Source organism: Eumetopias jubatus, unplaced genomic scaffold, assembly GCF_037043125.1.
Source record: "Eumetopias jubatus isolate StellerSeaLion01/CBP00866 unplaced genomic scaffold, mEumJub1_p1.0 scaffold_20, whole genome shotgun sequence".
Classification (NCBI taxonomy): domain Eukaryota; kingdom Metazoa; phylum Chordata; class Mammalia; order Carnivora; family Otariidae; genus Eumetopias; species Eumetopias jubatus.
The window spans coordinates 2,109,726-2,132,779 of NW_028274826.1; the positions used below are offsets into that span (position 1 = coordinate 2,109,726).

Below are 23,054 nucleotides of genomic sequence, written 5' to 3' on the forward strand. Positions count from 1 at the left end.
ACTCTCAGGCTGGCATTGTTGCCAAATTTGGTGGAGGAACCGGCAGCAGAGAGGACTGCTGCACTGGAGCTGGTCCAGGCGAGCAGGTAGAGGGGCCTCTAGCCCGGGAGCTGCCGCCGGGGGGGGGCCGTCGTCCGCAGTCGGTGCGGGGGCTGCTGTGTGCGGTGGCTCTGGCTTTGTGGGTGGAGGTAATGCTCGCTTGGCGCACGTCTGAGCGTCTGCTCTAGCTCGCTAGTTGGCAAGCGCCCCTGTGTTTGTGCAGCGGGGGCAGGAGCTGGCTGCACGGGCAGGGGGCTTACCCACACTGGGGCGCACTTGGCTCCAGCTCCCGAGCTCCCGACAAAGGTACCGCAGCAGAAGATGGAAATGCCTCGAGCTCTGGAGCGGGCTTTGGGTCTGTAGCTGCTTCTGAGCCCCGTCAACCCTGCAGTGGTGACCAGCCCCGCTGCAGTGGCCAGTCCTCCATCTGCAGATGGTGCCGAAGCGGCAGGAGGAGAGAAGATCACCACCCTGCCAGGGTGATCACCCTGTGCTGATCCCCACCGCCTGTCCCTGTGCCTTTCACAGGAAACCCCGCACAGCCTCCCATAGCAGCACTGAGCTGCCTTGAGAAGTGGCTCTCGATCTCGGGCTGGCTCTCACTCTGGCAATGATGCTGGATCGGATGAGAGAACTGGTGTGCAGTTGGCTTTGCTCCGGACCTCATGCCGGAGCGGGTTTTGCCTGTGGACGGGGTCCACGGGTCGGAGCAGAGGGGCTCTAGTCTGTGGGGGCACTGGCTCAGGCTCTCGAGCTGCTTCCATGGCTGGCTCGAGTCAACGCGGGGGTACGTTCTAGTGCATCAGATGGTTCTAGATCTTAGCTGCCGCCAGGGCTGACTCTGCCCCATGCCTCCTGCAATGTCTCGTGTTAGAGATGCTCTAGCTCTGTATCGCCCGCTAGCTGACTGTGGGTGAGTAGGACCTTAAGACAGCCTCGGAGAGTTTTTCAGGACCTAGAATTCACAGCTGTTAGGATCAGGTCACTTAGTTAGACACAAAAGTGGTTAATATCGTAAAGGACAATAAACTATATCCTTTGATGTTCTATTTTCTTCCCGGACCGAAATTATTTGCTTCTCTACCGGCAAAAACCTTCACGCAAATGTCTAATTTCACTAAGTTGGGGACCTCTACTAAATAGCAGTCAGTTGAACGAAGTCCATTTTCCCAGTCTTCGGGTGGCCTGTACCCTTACGTGAGAAGAAATGACATGCCAGCCTCCTTTCGCCTTATGTCCAAGCTCGGGCGGTCAGTATTCTCTTTACTCTCGCTCAGCTGGCAACTCTGGTTCAGAGGCTAAACATGGCCTTTGGAGCCTGGGTTCGAGTTCTGGCTGTGAGCCAGGTCAGCTGCGTGCCCATGGTGTGCCTCGGGGTCCTCCTCTGCGGAGGTGAGGGACACTCACGACGCGTCATTATGGCCAGTGATCACATGGTCTTCTATCCTTTCACTTTCTGCTTCTCCATATGAGGCCTCTTAGACCTCAGGCATATATCTGGATTTGGTTTGTAGTCCAATCTGAAAATTTGACTTTTTATTGGTGTACTTAGTCGGCTTACATTTAATGTACATGAAGTGACATTCAGGTGTAACTCTACCATCTTATTGGTTTGCTCTTTCCTCCCTCTGTTCTTTTTTTGAAAACTCGTTCCATGCCTTCCTAAAGATTATGCAAGTATTCTCTGTCACTCCAGTCCCCTCCATTAACGTGTTATTATGCCTTCTCTCATTATTCCTTCAGGGACTGCTCAAGGGAAGTGCTGTCCCCATAGAAACAGTCCATCCCTGCGCTGTCAGGGCATGCCCCCCTCCCGTTCCCAGATATTAGCAAGGCCCTGGGCCTCCGTAACAGGGGTTGCAAGCTTTCCCTGTAAAGGGCCACATAGGCTTTGTAGGGCCTCCTCAACTCCACCATTATAGCTTGAAAGTGGCCATAGATGATATCTTGATAAAATAGCATGGTTATGTCTAAACAAACTATCTTTACCAAACAGATGACAGGTAGACTTTACCTGTGAGCAGTGTGCTGTGACCCCGGCTTTATAGCCTCAGCATCTCTGGGTAGGGGTTGGGGGGGGCATCTGGCTCCTGGGCTCCCCTTGGCTCCAGTACTACTCTTCCTCTTCCGGTCTCTTTGAGCCTGGAGGTGAGAACGGTTTCCCATCTACCTGTCCCCGGAAGTCCCTCCAACTGCTTTGGTTTTTATTCCCACCCACACATCTGTAAACAGTTCCTCCACTAAACTCTTCAACTGAATGCTGCAGCAGGCCATCCAGCTCCCGCAAAGACCCTAACGGAACTTTAGGCTTACAGCACGCACGTATTCATTCCACTGTGGCCCAAGTTGCAGCCAGCAGTTTGCAGATTGGCCTCCCTGCCCAGGAAGAGCCTCCTGCAGGGCAGACGCCATGTCTTAGTTATATTTGCATCCCCACCACACCCATCCCTCACCTGGGCACAGAATGGGAATGAAGAATCTTGGCTAAACTGACCTAAATTAGCAATGCAGAAATGGAGCCAGGAGAGGTCAGCATGTAGAAAAAAGACTGGAGGGGTTCTTATTTAAAGTGGGTAGGTTGTGAAAGAGAACTATCCAGGAGAGAGTGAGTTAATCGAGGAGAGCCAGAGGATTTGTCTCAAAGTTATCACAGAAGGGAAACATGTAAGGACCTGGTGTTACAATGTTAAGTCTTCAGTGTGGTTGAGCTGTTGTGTTAACAGTGTCCTCTGTGGAGTGTGGTCGAGCACTTGGTGTAACAAATGTCAGCTGTTGAAAGAGGTGAATGTCAGCTGCCGCAGTGAGTCGGAGTAAGGAAAAGAATGAGCACAAGTTCATTTTGCACATAGGAGGCCACGGCGTCATTTGAGAGGGGTGTCTACAAAGTGGCCTGTATTCAAGCCACATAAAAAGCAGCAAAATAGCAAACTGGAACCAGAAAGTTGGAGCAACTACTCAAGAATATTAACTTTTTTAAAAATAAGTTTTCAAATGGAGAAGGTAATACATGAAAATAGTCAAGATGAGACTAGAATTTAGAAGTTTATTTTGAACACATTGCTTCAAACACATAGTCATAATGGATTTATAAATTATGGAAACAGAAAACAAAAAGACACAGCAGGGCTCAAAAACACCAAAGTTCTTGGACCAGAAACAGAGGTGAGAGTGGCTCCTGTCGGCTGGTTTCTGGGGCTGGAAGTTGGCCACCGGAGTGGGCAAGGGGCTCACCCCACAGGCTTGGGTGAGGCTGTCCTACGTGGTGTAGGAAACTAAACCAAACAACCAACAAAACCCTGTTGCTGACAGCTGCCTAGGGCTTTTGAACACAGTGGGGGCTTAGGAGTACAAAGACAGAGACCCAAACTGAAGACCAAGAATGAATACCACTGCCTGCAGACCCTGCATCTGACATGCTCTCCCTGTTATTGAAAGCCTTGACATGCCACATGGGACCCCGTTCTGGGCTGAAGGTGGAAGCGATGGCAAGGCCACTGACTAGGGAAGGGTGAGGAGCAGGAGGGGAAGGGGGAAGAGCCGCTATCTCCTGCCCGCTGCCCGCAAACCTAAATTCCAGGACATGTGAAGAAACCCAATGCTAAGAAAGTTAACAAATCAACAGTCAAAACATTTTCTTCTCCTTAGATAATTGAAAGTAAGAAACAAAAGACAGAAATGAAATAAGAATAGATGGATAGGAAAAAGGACCAATTAAAATCTTCAAAGTAAAAAATAAAAGTCATTGAAATAAATACCTCAAACTATCACAAACAAAACGACCTCAAGACAAAATTAATAAAGGCTGTTTACCCATCAACTTGCAACAAGGGAGCCCTTCTGATGTCACTTTCAAGGGTTTTAGAAAGGAAATTAAGTTTTATCAGGTAGAAGGGGAAAAGTCTTGGACTGGGAAGCTTCCTATTAAGGTGGGATTTTGGAGTAGAAGAGACTTCAGTTTGTCTGCAGGTACTTCTGACCGTCCTTGGTTGTCTGAAGGGGGCCAGGAAGCAGTTTGGGCAACTTCCAAGAAGACGGACTGTGGGATGCTAGGAGAGACAGGTGTTCTGCAGGGGGCTGCACCTTGGAACCAGTGGGGCCACTGGGGCTCTTTAGAGTATCCTCTTGAGAAGTGACCCCATGATAAAGGTGCCTCCAAACCGACTCTCAAGGAGCATTAAGGAAATGACCACCTACTGGGGTGGGTTAGAAGGAGGTCTCCAAGAACACCACTACTCCGTTAGCATTTCCATCTTGGAATAGAAAATCTATTTGCCAAGACACATGACCCTTGAATAACTTTTTTTTTTTTTTTTGAGAGAGGGAGAGAGAGAATGAGAGAGAGCATGAGAGGGGGGAGGGTCAGAGAGAGAGGTCGACCCCCTGCCGAGCAGGGAGCCTGACGTGGGGCTCGATGCGGGGCTCGATGCGGGACTCGATCCCAGGACTCGATGCGGGACTCGATGCGGGACTCGATGCGGGACTCGATGCGGGGCTCGATCCCTGGACTCCGGGATCATGACCTGAGCCTAAGGCAGTCGCTTAACCAACTGAGCCACCCAGGCGCCCCTGAATAATATGGGTTTCTACGGGGGTTTTTCCCAATAAATATACATAACAGTGCTGTAAATGCATTTTCTCTAACTCATGAGCTCCTCTCTAACATTTTCTTTTCTTTAGCTTTTTATCGTAAGAACACAGTATGTTATACATACAACATACAAAACGCGTTCATCACCGTTTACTTTACCGGTAAGGCTTCCGGCCAACAGCAGGCATTGGAAGTCAAGTTTTTTCGGTCAACAATTATGACTGAGGGGAGCAGGCACAGCTAACTCTGTGGGTCCTGGGTCAATTACATCGCGGACAGCTGGCTTTATTTTTGATCAGAAGAAAACCTCAATGTTAAAGCAGGGAAAGAGTTCAGACCACACTGCCAAGCTATGAATCAGTAACAAACTTTAATAACAGGAGCGCGAAGTTGAGCACTCTCTGGACTCGACTGTTGGCCCACTCTTTGGAGGCCACTTACGGGAATCGTATTCCGTAGGTGCGGGACAACGCCGCACACACCTGCGCGCAGGGGAAGCCCGACAAGGCGGCGAGTTAAGGGACCGGGAAGTCCCCGGCGACCGGGAAAGGCAGGACTCCGGGGGCCGCGGCCGCCGCCGTCCCCGGACACGCGCACCTGGGGCACAGCCCCGGGCCGGCCTCCGGCGCGCGCCCTCGCGCACGCGCACGCGCCCAGCCCCCAGCGCCCAGAGCCCGGGGCGGGGCCGCCGGGACACACCCCCTCCGCGCGCCGCGGTGACGCCATCCGGCCCCGGCGCGCGGGAGGCGGAGCCTCAGCGCGTCGCCGCCTCCGCTTGCGCCCGCGCCGCGGCGTTGACGTCATCGGGCCCGGACGCGGGACGGAGCCTCTTAACGCCGCCGCCTTTTGTGCCCTCCCTTCGCCGCAAGCTGTCGTCATCAGGCTCCGACGCTCTGTGAAGCTCTCGGGCTCCGGCGCTCGCGGGGCGGGCACGGACGCGCGGGCGGCGCCTCAGCCGGGTTGGAGCTGAGCGGAGAGGGCGGGGAAAGGCAGCGAATCGAGGAGGGGCGGGAAGGTGGCGGCCGGAACATGGCGGAGCGGATCCCTCTGTACCCGGTGCGCAGCGCGGCCGCCGTGGCCAACCGCAAACGCGCGACCTACTACAGCGCGGCCGGGCCTGGGCCGGGGGCCGAACGGCCCAGCAGGTAACGACGGCGCTGACCTCCCTCCCCCCCGCGGCGGCCCTCCCCCCGCGCCCCGTCCGGGCCCCCCGCCCCCCGGCCCCCGGCGGCGGGTCTGTCCCAGCTCGCAGGCCGCGCACAGTGCTCCGACTCCCGCGCGCCTGCACTCTGGGGGGGGCGTCCACCCTTGGGAGAGGCCCCGGGACTCAGCGTCGGGGCCGGGCGGGGTCACCCCCAGCTCCGCCCCAGTCCTGGGCTGCCTTGGCCATCGACGCCCTCGGAGGTGGGGGCCGGCGTGCGGCTGCGGCGCTCTCACGGGAGCCGGGCGGGCGGGGCCCTCATCCCGCGGACACTGCTGCTGTCCGAGCCTCGGCGTGGTTCCCGTAGGGACCGTGAACGTGCAGACACGAAGCACAAACCTGAGTGGAGAAGCACGGCCTGTCACAAACGCAAAGGGTTCAGGTTATGTGCCAAACCCAGGTGCACTTAATCATGTTCGTTGGCCAGAAGTTTTGCTTTTAGCAATGAGAAACGGAGCTTTACAAGGTTAGATTGTTTAATGGGACCCCACTTCAGTCGTCCATTTAAAACATAGAGACCTTTCATTGAAAATGGAAGCCTCCTCCCCTAGTTGGTTTCAGCTCGCACTTAACTTATTTCTCGCCCGAAGAGAGGAATACTATATTTTATAAAAAAGGAACTTATAAAAAGAGGAAATACTGTCTTCTGCAGTTAATCGAAATTTTATTCCTAAGGAACTGTAGAAGCAATTAACTTTTTAAAAAAGTTATTTGAGAGAGAGTGCGCGTGCGTGCGGGGGGAGGGTCGGAGAGAGAGAGAGAACCTCAAGCGGACTCCCCACTGAGCGAGGAGCCCTAGGCGGGCCTCGATCCCAGCACCTGAGATCAGGACCTGAGCTGAAATCGAGAGTTGGACAGGTGCCGCAGAAGCTGCTAACTTTTAGTTCAGAAGAGGAAAAAAAAATTTCAATATCCAGTTGCTTCAGGATTCGAGTTTTAGAGTAACTTTTGTTCTGGGCTCTTTGAGAAGCTGTAACAGAGTCAGAAAGTATGTGTTGTAATGTTGTAGAGCTGAATTGAATCGCGGCTCATTTACTGACTAGCTGTTTGATCTCATTAACCTGAACGCCCATTTCCTGGGATGTAAAATGGGGGGGAATACTGTTGTTTTCCTACAGGATGGTGAAGGGTTACAGGAGAACCTACTGAGGTGCCTGTGTTTAGCGTTTGGCCAGAAGTACCATTTCTCTTTTCCTCCTTGACAGTACCTGTAACAGTGATTGTGTCAGAAATCTCTGAGTGCTTGATTTGGGGAGATCATTATTTGGAAATATGCTGTTTCTTTCACAATAGGTTTCCGTCGCGGCTTGCATCTCAGTTTTTGCTGCAGGTATTTTGAGGCTCTGTCATTTGGTGTGTACATATTTAGGATTCTTACGTCTTCTGGTAGAGTGTTTCTTTTATTGCGTAATGTTCTTCTTTGTCTCTGGCAATTTTCTTTGCTCTGAAATCTCCTGCTTTATTGTGGATTAATGTTTGCATGGTGTTTGCTTTCAGCCTAAGTTGAATTTGGAGTCTCTTTGTTGGATCCTGGTTTTCCGTTATGCACTCTGTCATTCTCTGGATTGGTGTATTTAGACCCTTTACGTTTAAGTTAAGTATTGCTACATTAGAGTGTAGGTGCTATTTTATTATTTGTTTATTTTGTTTCTTCTGATTCTCATTCCTCTTCTGTTTCTCTTTTTGACTTCCTTTAGGTCATTTGAACTTTTTTTGGAGATCTCTGCGGGGTTTTTGAGTGTAGGTCTTCTTGTAGTTTTTGTAGTGTGTGCTCTGTTGGGTATTGCAGTATACGTATGTGACTTATCACCATGGGGTGTTGGGATTCGTATTTTAGTCTGTGGAGTAGAGTGTGTAAACCTTACTTGCATTTTGGTCCCTTTACCCATCTTCTCCCCCTACACTTCAAATATCCTATCTTGAGTATCAGATGGTGTTACACTTTTTGTTTAAATCATCAAATATTTATAAAACTCATGATTATAAGGATAGTCTAATGTACGTACCCATGTTTCTGCTCTTTCTGTTACTCCTTCCTTGTATTCCAGGATTCTTTTTTCCCCATTCCTTTCTATTTGAAGTGCTTCCTATAGCCAATTTTTGAAATTTCTTCCACCTTAGAATGTTCTTATTTCCCCTTCATTCCGGAAGGATGGATGTATTGGGTATAGAATTCCTGGTTGACAGTTCTTTCGTTAGCCTTGAAAACTGGCTACTGCCCACCTTGCCTTCATGATTCCTGATGAGAAGTTCACTGCTGCGCGAGTTGGCGTTTCCCTGCGGGTAACGTGTCATTTCTCTCTGACTGCTTTCAAGGTCTTATTTGTTTTTCATTTTTACAAGTTTAACTGTGATGTATCTTGGAGTGGATTTCTTTTGGTTTATCTTGGTTGGTATTTAGTAAGAGATTTTAATCTGTTGGGTTTTGTTTCACCAAAGTTGGGGAGTTTCTTCAAGGACTCTGGTTTCCACTGTCTTCTCTCTCCTGCTGGTACTGGGGTGATACACATGTTGGATCTTTTGTTAGTGTTACATAATTCCCTTAGGTTCCCCGCCCCCCCAGTTTCTTTTTTCTGTGTTAAGATTGTGCGCATTGTATTGATTTTTGTTCGCAAATTCCCTAATTCTGTCCTTTGTCATCTTCACTCTTCTGTTGATTCCATGCAGCAGTGTTTCATTTGAACTAGTGTGTTTGTCAGTTTTATAATTTCTGTTTGTTTCAAGAGAATTGTTATTGCTTGTTGAAGCATGTTTATGTTTGCTGCTTAAAATGATTGTCACATAATTCCAGTATCTGAGTTAATTTGAGTTTTGGTGTCTGTTGATTATCCTTTCTAACTCACACTGTGAATCTTCTGGTTCTTGATGTGATGGATGATTTTTTATTTTATCCTGGACATTCTGTCTCTTATGTCTGGAGAATGTGGGTTCTGTTTATATCTTTTACTTTAGCAGGTGATCGCCCTGTTTAGGTTTACCTTGTAGGTCCTGGCCTACATTTGTGGGTTGTGATCCCAGTGACAGTTTAATTTTGTGTTACAGTTTTTGGTGTGCTTGGTTTATGTGGTGTACTGGGACTCCTTCTTGTCCCTGCTTATCGTGCTGAAAGGAAGAGGCGATCTCCCCAGGCCCAGTGTCTCTTGGTAAGAGAAGGAATGGTCAGTCCATGTGATGAAAAGGCCTTGTTGGATGGGCAGTGGTTGTGATTGTACCCGCTCTGCACGAGCCTGCTGGCTGTTCTGGTGTGTCTGGTTAGGGGAGGAGTCTCAGCACCGCTGTGGCCCTTGGAATCCCTCTTGCTGGTGCTTCCTGCTGCTCTGGTCTCTGGTGGCAGAGGAGGGGAGTTCAGGCCCTGAATAGAAGCGGTTTCCTGGACTGGCTGCTTCTGAAGTGGGGCTGTGCTTGGTGATGCTGCCTGGTTTCCCTCCTGGTGAGAAGAGAGGGGCGTCTCGGCCCACGGGGACACAGGGGCTTTCTGAGGCTTCTAACCTGTTTTTGTGGCAGGGTTCCTCTAACTGCTGCCGCCCAGATGCACCCCTGTCCCTCGATGGGACAGGGGAGTCTTAGTTCCATGGGGAAGGATGCCGTTTCCCACGGCACTTTTTGATCTGTCTTGCTGGTGGTGGTGTACTCTTGCTCCCTCCAGGGGAGGAATGATCTTTCCGGGGTGCCTTTCCTTGCTGGGTTGGGAGTTAGGGAATGCCAGGCCTGTCTCCTTCCTGCTGTTGGGTGAGGGCCTGTAGGACGTCCTGCCGCTGTGTCGTTTCTCAGTCCTTGGTCCCAAGCCCCCCTAACCCTCTTCCTCTTCACTGCTGCCTTCTCGCCCCCTTCCAGAGCTCTCCTTTGTTTGGCTCTTGCTTTATTTCCAAGCTTATAGTTGGGCTTAGGGAAGAGGAGCAGGGAGAGATGGATCTTAAACTGGAAGTTGTGCTTTTACATTATTTTGTGAAGGTTGGTTGTATTTTATCATAATAACATATGGTAAAAGGCTAATGAGAATATACTGTGGCTCTGTACTCCGCTTATTGCTTCCTCCTTACCCCAGCCTCTCACCCCCAAGGCACTTATTTTGGATTCTTCTAGCTGTTTCTTCTGGCATTTAAAATCTCCATATTTCAGTGGCTATATTTCTGACTCTGTCAGCATCGAAAATTACTTTTCTTTGGAAGCCTTCCATTATCTCAACCCCAGCCAGGATAGAGTTAGATGCCCCTGCTGGCTCCTACAGGCCCCTGTTCCCCCTCAGAGCACAGATTGCACTTGACTGTAGATGTCTCTTTTCCATGAATGGAACGGCAGTGACTGTCAGATTTTAGCCCTGATGCCTGGCCTCATGAGATGACTTGGAAAGTGTTCCCTTCTCTCCTGCTTTCTGGAAGACTTCGAATAGAGTTGCTCTCTTCTTTAAATGTTTGGTAGAATTCCCAGTGAAACCGTCTGGACCTAAGAGATTTCTTTTTTGGGTGTTTCACTTTACAAACTCAGTTTCTTTAATAGTTAACTAGGCTATTCAAATGAGCTATTTTGTTTGGGGTGAGTTGTGATTGTGCCCTTTGAGGAATCGGTCCTTTTCAGGAAAGTTGCCATATTTATGTGTGTAGTGTTGTTCGTCATCTATTCTCTTACTATCTTTTTGATGTTGTTTCATTCAGATATTGGTGGTTTGTGCCTTCACTCCTTTGTTGGTTAGTCTTACTAGAGGTTTGAGTTTTTTCAAAGAGCTATCCTTTATTTTTCTTATTTTTTCTGTAGTTGTCTGTTTTTACTTTTATTAATTTCTGTGCTTTACTTTTCCTTCTTTTTGATTGCTTCTTTAGGTTTTATTTTTTATCTTCTCATTCTTGTTTCTTATGGTGGGAGTTTAGATTATTGATTGGAGACTTTTCCTCTTTTTTTAACATAAGGATTTTGTGCTGTCAATTTCCCTCTCAGCACTGATTTATCGGTGTCCCACAAATTTTGGCATTTTGTTTTACTTTGAGACTTCCCCTCTGTCTCATGGATTACTTAGGAATGTGTATGGAAAATTTGCTGTTATATTTCTGTTACTAATTTCTAGCATGATTTCTTTGTGGTTAAAGAACATGCTTCGTGTTACTTCATTTAATTTTGGTGGTTTGTCTTGTGACCAAGAATATGGTCTGTATTGGTAAGAATTTCAGGGCCCAAAAGAAGGTGTATTGTGCTGTCGTTGGGTGAAATGTTCTGAAATGTTGATAAGATCCTGTTATCTTTGCTAGTTTATGTTCTAGTTGTTTTCTTGGTTGAGGGTGGGTCGTTGAAGTCTCTAACTGTAATTGTGCATTTGTCTATTTTTCCTTTTCGTTTTATCAATTTTTACTTTACTGTTTTGCCAGTCTGTCATTTGGTGCAGACATGTTTGGGATTGCTCTGTTTTGATGGACTGATGCTTTTATTATTTTATAATTTCCATCTGTCTCTAGTAATATTTTTGCTCTGGGCTTTCCTTTTTCTGACATTTATATAGCCACTCATGCTTTATTTTGACTAATGTTTACCTGGCATATGATTTTCCATCCTTTTACTTTCCACCTGCTTATATTTGAGGTAAGTTTGTTGTAGTCAGCATATGGTTGGCTTATGTTTTGTTTTTGTTTTTTTTTAAAGAATTTATTTATTTATTTGAGAGAGAGAATGAGATAGACAGCATGAGAGGGGAGAGGGTCAGAGGGAGAAGCAGACTCCCCGCCAAACAGGGAGCCCGATGCGGGACCCGATCCCGGGACTCCAGGATCAAGACCTGAGCCTGTGCCAATCTCTGTCTTATGATTGATATATTTAGAGCATTTATGTTCAGTGTAATGATTGACAAGTTAGGGCTTATATCTGCCATTTTCCTTTTTGATTGCTGCGTTGTTTCTTTGTTTTCTTTTTCCTGTTTTTCTGTGGGTTACTTGAACAATTTTTGGAATTCCATTTTGATTTACCTATGGTGTTTCTCCACTGTATGTCTTTGTATAGATGTTATTTAGTGGTAGTTCTAGATATGACATTATACATATGTGATTCATCACAGTATTCTGGTGTTGATATTTTATCAGTGTTAGTAAAGTGAAGAATCAGTACCTCTTTACATCCCTTTACTCATCCTTACTGGTAAAGTAATTATCTTGTACAATTACATAAATACTTTAATTTTGCAAAAGTACATAAATATTTCCCTTACATATGACTACAGTTATACATCAGTGTTAATTTTTCTCTCTCTCAAACATAATCTAGAAAACTCAAAAGGAGAAGAAATGCCTATTCTATTCACCCATGTTTTCACTATTTCTGTTGTTCTCTTATTTCTTGAAGGTCCTGAATTCCTTATTATTTCTGTTCTAAGAATTCCTTGCTATTCTTTTAGTGTAGGTCTGCTGAAAACAAATTCTCTTAGTTTTCTTTCGTCTTAGAAGGTCTTATTTCTGCTTCATTCCTGAAGGGTAATTTCACCAGATACACAATTTGGGGTTGACAGTCCTTTTTCTATTTTAAGCCCTTGGAAAATGTTATGCTACTTCTTTCTGGCCTCCATGATTTCTGATGAGAAATCTGATGTCATTGGAATGTTTTCTTTTCCTGTGGGTAAGATGTCATTTCTCACTACTTACAAGCTTTTTTTCTTGTCTTTAGTCCAGTAGTTTGATTATTATGGGTCTTGACATAGATTTCTTTGGGTTTATACTGTTTGGGGTTCACGTAGCATATTGAATCTGCAAGTTTTATCTTTTGTCAGGTTAGGAGTTTTCAGCCATTATTTGTCTAGAACTTTTTGAGCCCCACCCTCTTTCATCTCTTCTAACACTCTCTCTGGAGACACCTTGTGAGATCTTTCTTGTGTCTCAAACATCCTGAGTTTCTCCTCATTTGTTTTAAGTCCATTTTCTGTCCAGATTGGTTTCTGTTGTTCACTCTTCAAGTTCATTGACTTTTCCTTTGTCTCTTCTTTTCTGCCCCTGAACCCTATGCATTGTTTTCAAATCTCCATTATTGTATTTTTTAGTTTTAGAATTTCCATTTGGTTCTTCTTCATATTAGCTTTCTTTGCTGAAATAGCTGTTTGTTTGTTTTCATTTGCTTCAAGTATGTTTGTAATTGCCCATAGACACATTTTTATGATGGATATGAGAATCCTTGTCAGATAATTTCACCATATGCATCCCTTTGGTGTTGGCATTTGTTGGTTATTTTTCCTTCAGGATTAGAGATTTTCCTGGCTTTTGGTATAATGAGTCCTTTTTTTTTTTTTTAAATTGTATCCTGGACATTTTGGGTATTATGCTGGGAGGTTCTGGACTTTATTCAAATAATCTTCTGTTTTATCAGGCCTCCTCTGACACCCCATGGGACTGGGGGATAGGGAGGTGGGATGAGGTGGTGCTGCCTTGTTGCTGGCAGATGGGGTGAAAGCTGGGTTCCCTTTGACACCTGGGAGAAGAGGGTGCCCCCTTCACCGCTGGGCAGACATGGGGTCTGCGGGTGGTCCCCCCTTCACCGCTGGGCAGACATGGGGTCTGCGGTGCCGCGTGGGGCTCTGCTGATGTCCCCTTGTCTGGGGAGGGGAGGAATGCCTGTTTATTGCAGCCTCTCGCCTCCTGCAGTATGGCCTGGGGGGCCTTTACGTCTGGGTTCCTGTGAACCCAGTGGTAGGGATGGGCAGGAGGGCCTGGGCTGTTCTTGGGGCTCTCTTTGGTTTATGTCCGTGGTTTTTCTGGCTGCTGACTCTCTGGTACACAATTTGGGATAAATGAGGCTGAAGGAGCGCATTGGGAACTCCCTGTTGTGTGACCTCTGGGGTCTGGGTCCCTCCTGGTCTGCCTCCTTCTCTTCACCTTTCCCTCTGTCGTCTCCAGGGTTATAGCTTATGGGGGAGAGGGGGAGGGCGCCCTGTCTGCTCAAGTCTTGTTCTGGAACTGGCAGGAAGGAGTCATTTACCTTTGTTCTGTTTTTGTCTTTACTCTTTGTATTTGAAAGTCAGTCTTATTATTTATTTTTCCATTCACTAACAAGTTTTGGCTACAGGCCTCCCGTGTGGAGTGTAAAATTCAGGGTTTTATGTATTCACAAGGTAAATGCAGCCATAACCACGGGCAGGGTTGGAAGATTTTCTTCACCTCTGAGAGAGACCTAGCGCCCCGCCTCTCAGCACCTCCCGCACCTCATCTCTGGAGGTTTTCTTACTGCAGTGAGATATACTTAACAAAGCTAACTGTGTTTAGGGTACTTTTGACTTAATATATAACAAATCTCTAATTTTATATTTCAGAACTGTAAAGTGAGTAAAGTTTTATATCCAAATTATGGCTTTTCTAGTATTTCTGTTTTGGGAAATGTGTGCTGTAAATTAGAAGACAGCTAACAAAATAGATAAAAAAATAAAAAGTGCAAATTCAGTCTTCTATTTCCAATAACAAAAGTTTATACTATGGGGTCTTTTTCTTCCACATTGGCAATTGAAAGCTAATTAGTTGTTAGAAAAACAGCTTTGACATGGGTTTTTCTTGCTTTGTGAGCTTTAAAAGGCTTTTTCTTTGACCATATAAAAATGTCATATTGTGTTCATAATGTATAAGGAATTGTAGTAATGTATTTTAAAGGTTTTCAGGTTTTCCTTGGAGTGAAACTACTTTTATTTCATTATAATCATGCTAGTTTAGGACACAATATATTTAACATGTAGTGATCATAAATTGTTACAACTGGTATAAAATTTTTCATCATTGGGTTTGTACTTTATGAAAATTTCAAGGGGACAAATTAGATATGATTTGAGTATGGTTAATATAGGAGGATGTTCTTGGTTTTTTTTTGGGGGGGTGGGGTTTTTTTTTTTTTTTTTTGGAAGTTACTAGGTGAATGAAATGCTGTGTCCCACGCATAGTATTTAATAGTTCAGTAAGAGTGCAATTACTTGTTAAGATCATTTTCTGTGAACTAATGTGAGGCATTGATTTTCTTCTTGTAGTATGTATAGGTGGGTAAAAGTAAGGTATTTGTTAATTTGATATTTTTCATTTCTGTCTTTTAAATGGTACCCGTGTCATTCAAATTATCTTCACATTTGAAAAAAGAATGACTGACACTGGACATCATTGTGTTTATCCATGTCTATTAGTACCTATTCTTTGCTTCATGTTGCAGTGTGGCTTTGGCCCTGCCTAGAGTCATTTGCAATATTATAATGCTTAAACTTTAGTGTTTGAGAAGAGAGTCATGCTGAGAACAGATGGCTATTGTCTGATTATCTCTAAAATATTAGTGTGTTTCTTAATAGAGGCAACACAGTTTTTTTTATAGACACTCAGAATGAGTGTCTATACATGATTTCCTCTGAATCTTTAAAAATTTTACAATTATGATCTAAAAAAATGCCTTTAGTTATAAAGATGAAACTTTTTTGTGTTTTCACAGCTGAAAAGGTTTTTTCAAGTACCAAATGATTCTTCCTTTGTTTTTTTTTTTTTTTTAAGATTTATTTATTTATTTGACAGAGAGTGAGAGAAAGAGAGAGCACAAGCAGGGGGAGGGGCAGAGGGAGAAGCGGACTCCCTGGGAGTCCAGTGTGGGACTCGATCCCAGGACCCTGGGATCACGACCTGAGCCGAAGGCAGACGCTAGTGACTGAGCCGCCCAGGTGCCGCTACCAAATGATTCTTAAGATAGTGTTTATCAAAGTGCTCAGGCCCAGGACTCCTTGGAATCAGAGACATATTTTTAAGGATCTGTAGTTCACTTGAGTTCATGAAATTCTTTAAACCTGCCAGAACAGGTCTGTTTCACTGTAGTTTCTACAGCTGACAGTATTAGCATGAAGATAGATTTGGTGATTGTGAACATCACAGTTTTGGGTATAACTGGGTCATGTGTCCTGAGCTAATCGGCCCACTTATGTTTTTAATTTCTGGATTGGCGTTTACATAATGTTAGATATTGTCCCATTACTCTAATTTAGAAGCTTGTTTCGATTCATGTATAGCGTTGGTGTAATTTCTTATGTTAAGAAATTGGTATTGAGGTTTTTTACAGAACGCCGTGGAAGAGGAGTCGGTGGCTCCGAGGTTACTGTGTCCATAGTCCACATGGGGGGCATCTCCGGGCGTGGGCACTGACTGGCCCTTGCGCGTCTTGCTTGTTTTTATTGCTGAGGTCAAGGCGTGCCTTTCAGGCAATGTTCCTTTCCTTTTTTTTTTTACACAACTATTCTGCTGTTTAACTCCTCTGCTACTGTAGGAAGGGAAGAGTACCAGTTTCCCAGTATACAGTTTTGCTGCTTATTAGTGACTCATCAGTGACACGCTTGAACTTGGAAGCTGTGTTTGATGAAGGAGACATACCCATTTCTTTATAGTACTTTGTTGCTTTGTTTTTCTACTCTATTAACATGTAGGCAAAGAGGGCAGTGTTTATTTTTCTTAAAGAAGGTTGAAGCATTAGGCATATTTTAAATGGTTTCTCCCTTTACTATCAGTTGGCTTCTCAGCAATGCTTCTCATCAAAATGGAAACAATAAGGCTGTTAGATACCTAATGTGAGTTTAAGCTAGTTATTGTATTGACCTACTTTTACTTAGATACATGTAAATTACGCACCTTCTAGGACTTGAGTGTTTTTTGTTGAAGGTTCCCAATTTTTCTAAACCTTTGGCAGCAGCTAAGAGAGTTGTCTCCGTTTCTTAGTGTGGCAGTACTCTTGGGTTTGGTATCATCTGTTCTGTCGTCTTTGTTCACATTGTTTTTACTCTTTTTAAAAATATGTTTCCAGAATTATACTTAATTGCTGGAAACGTTGATTTTTCTTGAGTGACAAACCAATTAAGTGTGTATGACACTAGGCAACACAGACACTTAGGATTTTCTGCTTATCCTGTCTCTGAAAAAATCCATTATTCATCATCTTATTGTTTTTAAATACTGAGGTAAAATTTTCAATACGATAGGAAAATTGCATTGGAAATGGAATAAATTGCTTGCCAGTTCAAAGGCTCCATCTCTGAAGTGGAGGTTACTAAACGTGATGTTGCTTATGTTCATTATCTTTCAGACTCTTTGTACTACTTTTCTAGCATTAAACTTGATAAGATTGTGACTTTTGCTAAAATGCAGCACAATCGCTGAAAGAACTTAATGAAAAAGACTAAAAATCTCATTTTGTATACTATATTATAATATATTTAAGTGGCATTTTGAATTTTAATTGCATTTTGTATAAATATTCATTTTCTAGTTGACTGTTTTAAAAGAAGTGATCTTATGCAGAGAATGAGAAAAAAGGAATTTTTCTGAGGAAACCTATTGACTCTGTTTTAGGCCCGCTCCCTCACAGCTGAGAGGAGCTTTTGTGTGAGCCCCTCAAATGACGAGTCTCCTGTTGTGGGGATGTTGTGTGGTGTGTGGATGGTGACTGGAGCGAGGGGACCCTGGGTGCTGGTCGGGGCGGGGACAGGTGCTGCCGCTCCTCCCTGTGACTCTCGGAAGGCCCTCCCTCCGCCTTACTGCTGTCAGCGACAGCGTGTGGGTGTCCGACACCCGGGACCGGGTCTCATCACTGGAACTAAAGTCTTCCGTGCTTTTTGGGTAGACTTTTAAGCAGCACAGCACAGTCATGGTCATCTTGGTAGATCAATCTTTTGTACATTTTTCATGTTTTCAAATATTTGCTTTCATGGATCATTAGAAGCTATGGTTAAAGTTACTCCCATTACAAAAAAGGGCTGTCAGGGCATTTTCACAAACTGTCCTCCATAAAAGTTGTTCACACTCTTGCTAGCCATTAAGAGTGCTTCGTTAACCAAGACTGTTAAGAATGCTAAGGGTGAAGAATTTTTTTCAGTTGTTTTAATTTGCGTGTTTTAGAAGTTCTCTTGGAAACAAAAATGACTCCTAGTCTTAAAACCTTCCACTGACTTCCCTTCCCCTGAGAGTTAAAGTGAGACTCCTTATCCTGGCAGGCCGTGCCCACGGGACTCAGCCCTGCCCACCCCTTCAGCCGCATCCGGTGTCCCTCCCGTGCCTTGCCCACTCCAGCTGCCCCGGCTTTCTCTCCAGTCCTGAGCCCTCAAGGCTCTGCAGCCCCTTCCAGGTCTCCCAAGACCTTCTGTGGTTGGTTCCTTTCATGCAGGTGTCTCCTCTTGAGACTCGGCTTCCTTCTGGCCCTCGCGCCTTCTGTATTAGAGTCTTCCCAGCACGTCTCCCTTTGCAAGTAGGCAGCCCGCTTCTTGTGCTTGTCCTCGTCGGGACAGCGCTCGCCCAGGGCGGTCCCTCAGGTGTGTGTGGGAAGGGTTAGAGTTCCTAATGTGGCTGCACATAGTTCTCTAAGTACAGCTGTATTTCTTTTTTTATGAATTGTCTTTGCTCATCTGTCATTCAAAGTGTTTGCTTTTTTTTTTAAAGATTTTATTTATTTATTTGACGGAGATAGAGAGAGAGCACAAGTAGGCAGAGAGGCAGGCAGAGGGAGAGGGAGAAGCAGGCTCTCCACCGAGCAGGGAGCCCGATGCGGGACTCAATCCTGGGACTCCAGGATCGTGACCTGAGCTGAAGGCAGTCGCTTAACCAACTGAGCCACCCAGGCACCCAAGTGTTTGCTTTTTTTAAATTTTATTTGTGAGAACTGTTTCTGAGGAATGGTTTTACTGTCATGTGCTGTAAAAGTTTCTCATTTGCGCTAAACTTTTCTTCTTGGACCATGCAGAATACAGGTACCCTGGGTGCCCGGTTGTGGGAAGGGCTCCGTAGACCCCAGCCCCCTTCTCCAGGGCCTCACAGTCCAGGAGGCCTTCAGGAGTGTTCTCTCTCCTTCTGGTGTTTGGTCTCATTGACAGGCCAGCTCCCCAAGTGATCAAACTCTTGCCTGAATGTGCCTGGTGTGTGAGGATTTGGCTTTTCCAGGATAGCCATACCGATTCTAGTTCCTTAACTGCGGCAGCCGGCAGGAGGGTGAGGGGAAGGGGCCTGGTGGTGCGTTCAGGCCGACCCCAGGGTAGAAACCAGCTTCGTATGTTGGAGATGTGGGTAGTGATGAGGAAATACCCATCTTCCGGGGGTTACGCGGCTGCTAGGGAGCTGGATTTCAGCGATATTTATAGAATGTGTTCCTTTTTAAAAAATTTATCAGACCTAACATAAAACTTACCATCTTAAGCACGTCTACCCAAGCGTGCAGTGCAGTGGCCGTGAGCACATTCACGCTGTTGTACCACTGTCCTCACCTCCCGCCCCCAGGCCTCCTTCCTCCTCCCAAACCCAAGCTCTGCACCCGGGAGACGCCTCGCTGTCCCCCCTCCCCGGCCCCCGTAGCCTTTCTGTACCTCCGTGTCTGTGGAGTTGACTGCTGTCACCTCGTGGAGGTGGAGCCCTTCGGGGTCTGTCGTATTGCGTCTGGCTTATTGCACTGAGCGAAATGTTTTCAAGCTTCGTGCCATAGCACACGTCACATTGCCTACTTCTTTTCAACCGGGTGATGTCACGTGGTATGGATAGACCACCTTTGGTCTTGGACATTTCAGTTATTTTTCTTTTTTATAGTAAGAATTTCCTATGTTAATTGTCTAAAACTAGGAATTAAATGAACGTAGGCGAGGTGCTTAAATTCATGCCTGACAGTTTCAGCAAACACTGGCCGCCGGCTTCTCCTGTCCCTCCTCCTCCTCTCAACGCTGAATTTCTACCTGGGCAGCAGGGAAGGGAGGCCACGCTGGCTTGCACCCACGTTCACTGTCCTTCCTTCAGCCTCGCCCTCTGCTTTCCCTCCCCCAGGGGGTAGCTGTCCCTTGCTCTGTAGCTGGGAGGGGTCACCTGAGGATCCAGATGGTCTTCAGTAGCTTTCAGTCGGTTCCTACTCTTTCCTCCCTCCCCACCCGCTTCAGAGGTCCCCCTGACGCCAGGCCCGCCCCTCCAGGGTCCCAGGGTTCTCCTGCTTCCTCGCGGCTGTGCTGAGACTCCTGTTTTTCTTGGATCTGCTTATTTACCATCCATCTATTTGCTTTCTAGCTTTCTACATTTTGTTATCATCTCTTGTTTTCTGTTCTGTAGGTTTCAGCTTTAAGAAAAAGCAGTGTTTTTGGTGTTGAAGGCAGTCGTGTATTTAATCTTCCATTTTTATGGGAAACACTTTCTAATCCTTTCTACCTGTGTGTCTGTCTGTCTGTGTTTTCTCTTTCAGAAGACAGCTGTTCTGGGCGTCCTAATCTGCAGAGCGGTGTAGACCTCTCGTCGCTCTCCTTACAGGAGTTGACAGTTGTAGTTATCTCGAAGCAGGCTGCCTTCTGTGTCCCAGCTCCAGTTCCAGAATTCTCACGGATAGCTGTGGCTGAGCTTGGGTGACTGGCAGTCCTTCCTGAGCTGTGCGCTGCCCCACCTACCTTCCCTACCTTCCCGTACGCAGCGGTCATTCCACACGCACCTGCCCCTCTACCTGGATGCAGCCCCTGCAGCCTGAGCTCAGTCGGCACCTTCCAAGGGCTAGGGGACTGTCTCGCCGGTAGCCACTGCTATCATTTAAGATTTCCTGGTGAGTGAGTCTGAGCTTGTGAGTTACAAGCTGTGTCCGTTACTGACTGCCGTGTCTTCAGTGTGGGCACGCATGTAGTGGTGCTCAGCAGGTGACTGAGGGTATGTACCCAGCACAGCCAAACGGCTTGCAGAGTGTTTTCTCACCTTCCTGTAAGGATTTTGAGAGGTGATCTTCCTTGGGGTCCTCAGCCTAACGTACTCTTTGTACTCCAGTATTTTCAGAGGTCTCGTGGTTTTTATTTTTTATATGACATTATATTGGGAGGAGGAGAAGTGTTTGCGTGGTTAGTGTTTGCTAAAGATCTGCCCACCGTCTCCTCAGGCTTATTCTCTGCTTTATAGTCTAAGGGCAGGTGGTACCTGTGTTTGTCGTGTGCTGTGTGTCGGGTCCCCTCGATGCCTAATCGGCACTGCACCGAAGCCCCAGAGTGCCTGGGGGAGCCTCAGCACAGGCCGTCGGCACACTTACACATCCTCCACGAGGAGAACACCTCTGTCTTCACCTCACCACCCTCTCTTATCCGAGGGCCGTTTCACATGAGGGAGGAAAGATGAGAGCGAGGTCGTGGGAAGCAGGATTGTCAAATTGACTCAGAATACAAAGAAAAAAATCGTCATTAATTGCTATGCAGTTGTATTCGTGTGCTATTGCTGTTGTAAAATTATCATAAATGTAGTGGCTTAAAACAAATGTATTATTTTCCAGTTCTGAAGGTCAGAACCGTATGGACTCACAGGGCTACTGTCAGGGTGTCAATATGCAGCATCTCCTCCTGTAGGTCCTTGCAGAGAGTCCAGTTCCATGTGGTTGTAGGTTAAAGTCCTGTTTTCTTGCGCCCAAATTACTCTAATACGATACATTTAAGAGATACTACCAATCAGTGTGGAAGAGATGGACTCTTGCATAAATAACATCCCCATTTCTGTTGTTGTATAGTATATATATCCCTGCAAAACTTCGTATTTGGTAGAAATGCTCGCTGGAAGTAACAGGGTTTATGGGCAAAAGTAAGGGCAGACCACTGGGGACCACATCACTAACAAAAACCGTCCTAGTCCTGGTGACATTTGCTGAAGGGGCACATTGAGTTCCTGGCCAGTGAAGATTTACCTGTGAGGAGGCTGGTGCCACGGGAGAGGGTCCTAGTTCCTGGGGTGCCCCCAGTGCACACGCCCCAAATACGCCCAGCTCCACTGAACAGCATGGGGAGCAGCCTTAGCCACAGTTTGTAAGTAGTAGTGCAGGACCCCGTGTGCTAGCAAACGTGAATCGGTGCCGGTAATGACAAGATGCCATTTTCCTCCCTTTATTTAAGCGAAGGGTACACGTATTTAGCTCTCATCTGATAAGGGTGAGGTAAAATTGCTTTTGGCATTATTCATAGCACTCAGTGGTGGGAGTTTAAATTTGCAGTTGGCAATAATATTTCAAGTGTTTTAGAGCTTATGACTTTGTACAAACTATTGCAGTTCTGGGATTCTTTGAAAGAATTCATGTAAAAATATGGAGAAAGTTCTGTGTACAGATATTTGCATGGAAACATTATTTAGTGGGAATTTATAAATGTTTTCTCTGTCCAACAGTGGGGGATACCTCAGTAACCTGTAACTCAGTAATCCACTTGCTGGCTTATTTTTTTAGTTACCACATGTTAAAAAGATGGTAAAAGGAGCTTAGGTAGCAGGTCAGCATTGGCCTTATTGTCCAAGGACATCTTTATAGTCATTGAATTCCACTTGTGTTTGGATTCTTTTTTTTTTTTTTTTTTTAAGATTTTATTTATTTACTTGAGAGAGAATGAGAGATGGAGAGCACGAGACGGAAGAGGGTCAGAGGGAGAAGCAGACTCCCCGCTGAGCAGGGAGCCCGATGCGGGACTCGATCCCGGGACTCCAGGACCATGACCCGAGCCGAAGGCAGTCGCTTAACCAACTGAGCCACCCAGGCGCCCCACTTGTGTTTGGATTCTTGACAGCTAGGCACCTGTTTCAAAAAAATAAAGTTTCAAGAAGGTGGAGGCTTCTGGAATCTTGCCTTCTGACCTTTTCACAGAATCCTAGTAAGCAAAGGACTGCCTGGCACCGTCACTGCATATACCCGCACATGCACACGCCCCCACACACATGCAGGTGTGTGAACACCCACATCCACAGATTCCCTGAGGGACTGCTAAGTTGGCACATATAAAGCTCGTTTATGTACTCTGCACTGGGTGTATACTTCATATACATTTAAAGCTTGTTATGTACTGTAGAAGATGTATTTCAATAACATCTTAGAGCAGAATGGAAATAATTCTGTTCTTGGATATTCCTGATCATCTGGAGTAGCACTCACCATTGTCATTCTTTTTTTAAAGATTTTATTTATTTGAGAGGGAGAGACACCGTGAGAGAGGGAACACAAGCAGGGGGAGTGGGTGAGGGAGAAGTAGGCTTCCCACAGAGCAGGGAGTCTGATGCGGGGCTCGATCCCAGAATCCCGGGGTCATGACCTGAGCCCAAGGCAGACGCTTAACAACTGAGCCACCCAGGCGCCCCTCATTTGATTATATCTTTTTAATTTCTTTTAATTTGGAGAAATCTTTGTGGTGGTTTTCTTTCTTCTCATGTGGCATTTTTGAAGCGTCCAGGCTGGTGGTTGGTAGTGTCTGGATTAGTATCTCCTGGAGTTGGGTGTAGTGCTCTTATTTTGTGCACTTCCCGTCAC

At 46.1% G+C, this 23,054-nt stretch overlaps 1 protein-coding gene across 15 annotated transcripts in view; it reads left to right on the plus strand.

Moving 5' to 3' along the window:
• The first annotated feature begins 5,442 nt into the window (after positions 1-5,442).
• Positions 5,443-23,054, plus strand: part of LOC148162112 (putative phospholipid-transporting ATPase IIB) — a 52,433-nt gene continuing 34,821 nt past the window's right edge. For 4 of the 15 annotated variants that reach the window (XM_088020278.1, XM_088020276.1, XM_088020274.1 and 1 more), the window contains exon 1: positions 5,451-5,772. In XM_088020278.1, coding sequence (XP_087876404.1) covers positions 5,657-5,772 — 116 coding nt within the window. In that variant the 5' untranslated portion in view covers positions 5,451-5,656. Of the gene's footprint in view, positions 5,773-19,994; positions 20,343-22,365; positions 22,405-23,054 lie in introns of those variants that run through there. The other 11 variants (XM_088020282.1, XM_088020283.1, XM_088020280.1 and 8 more) reach the window with 8 other exon arrangements.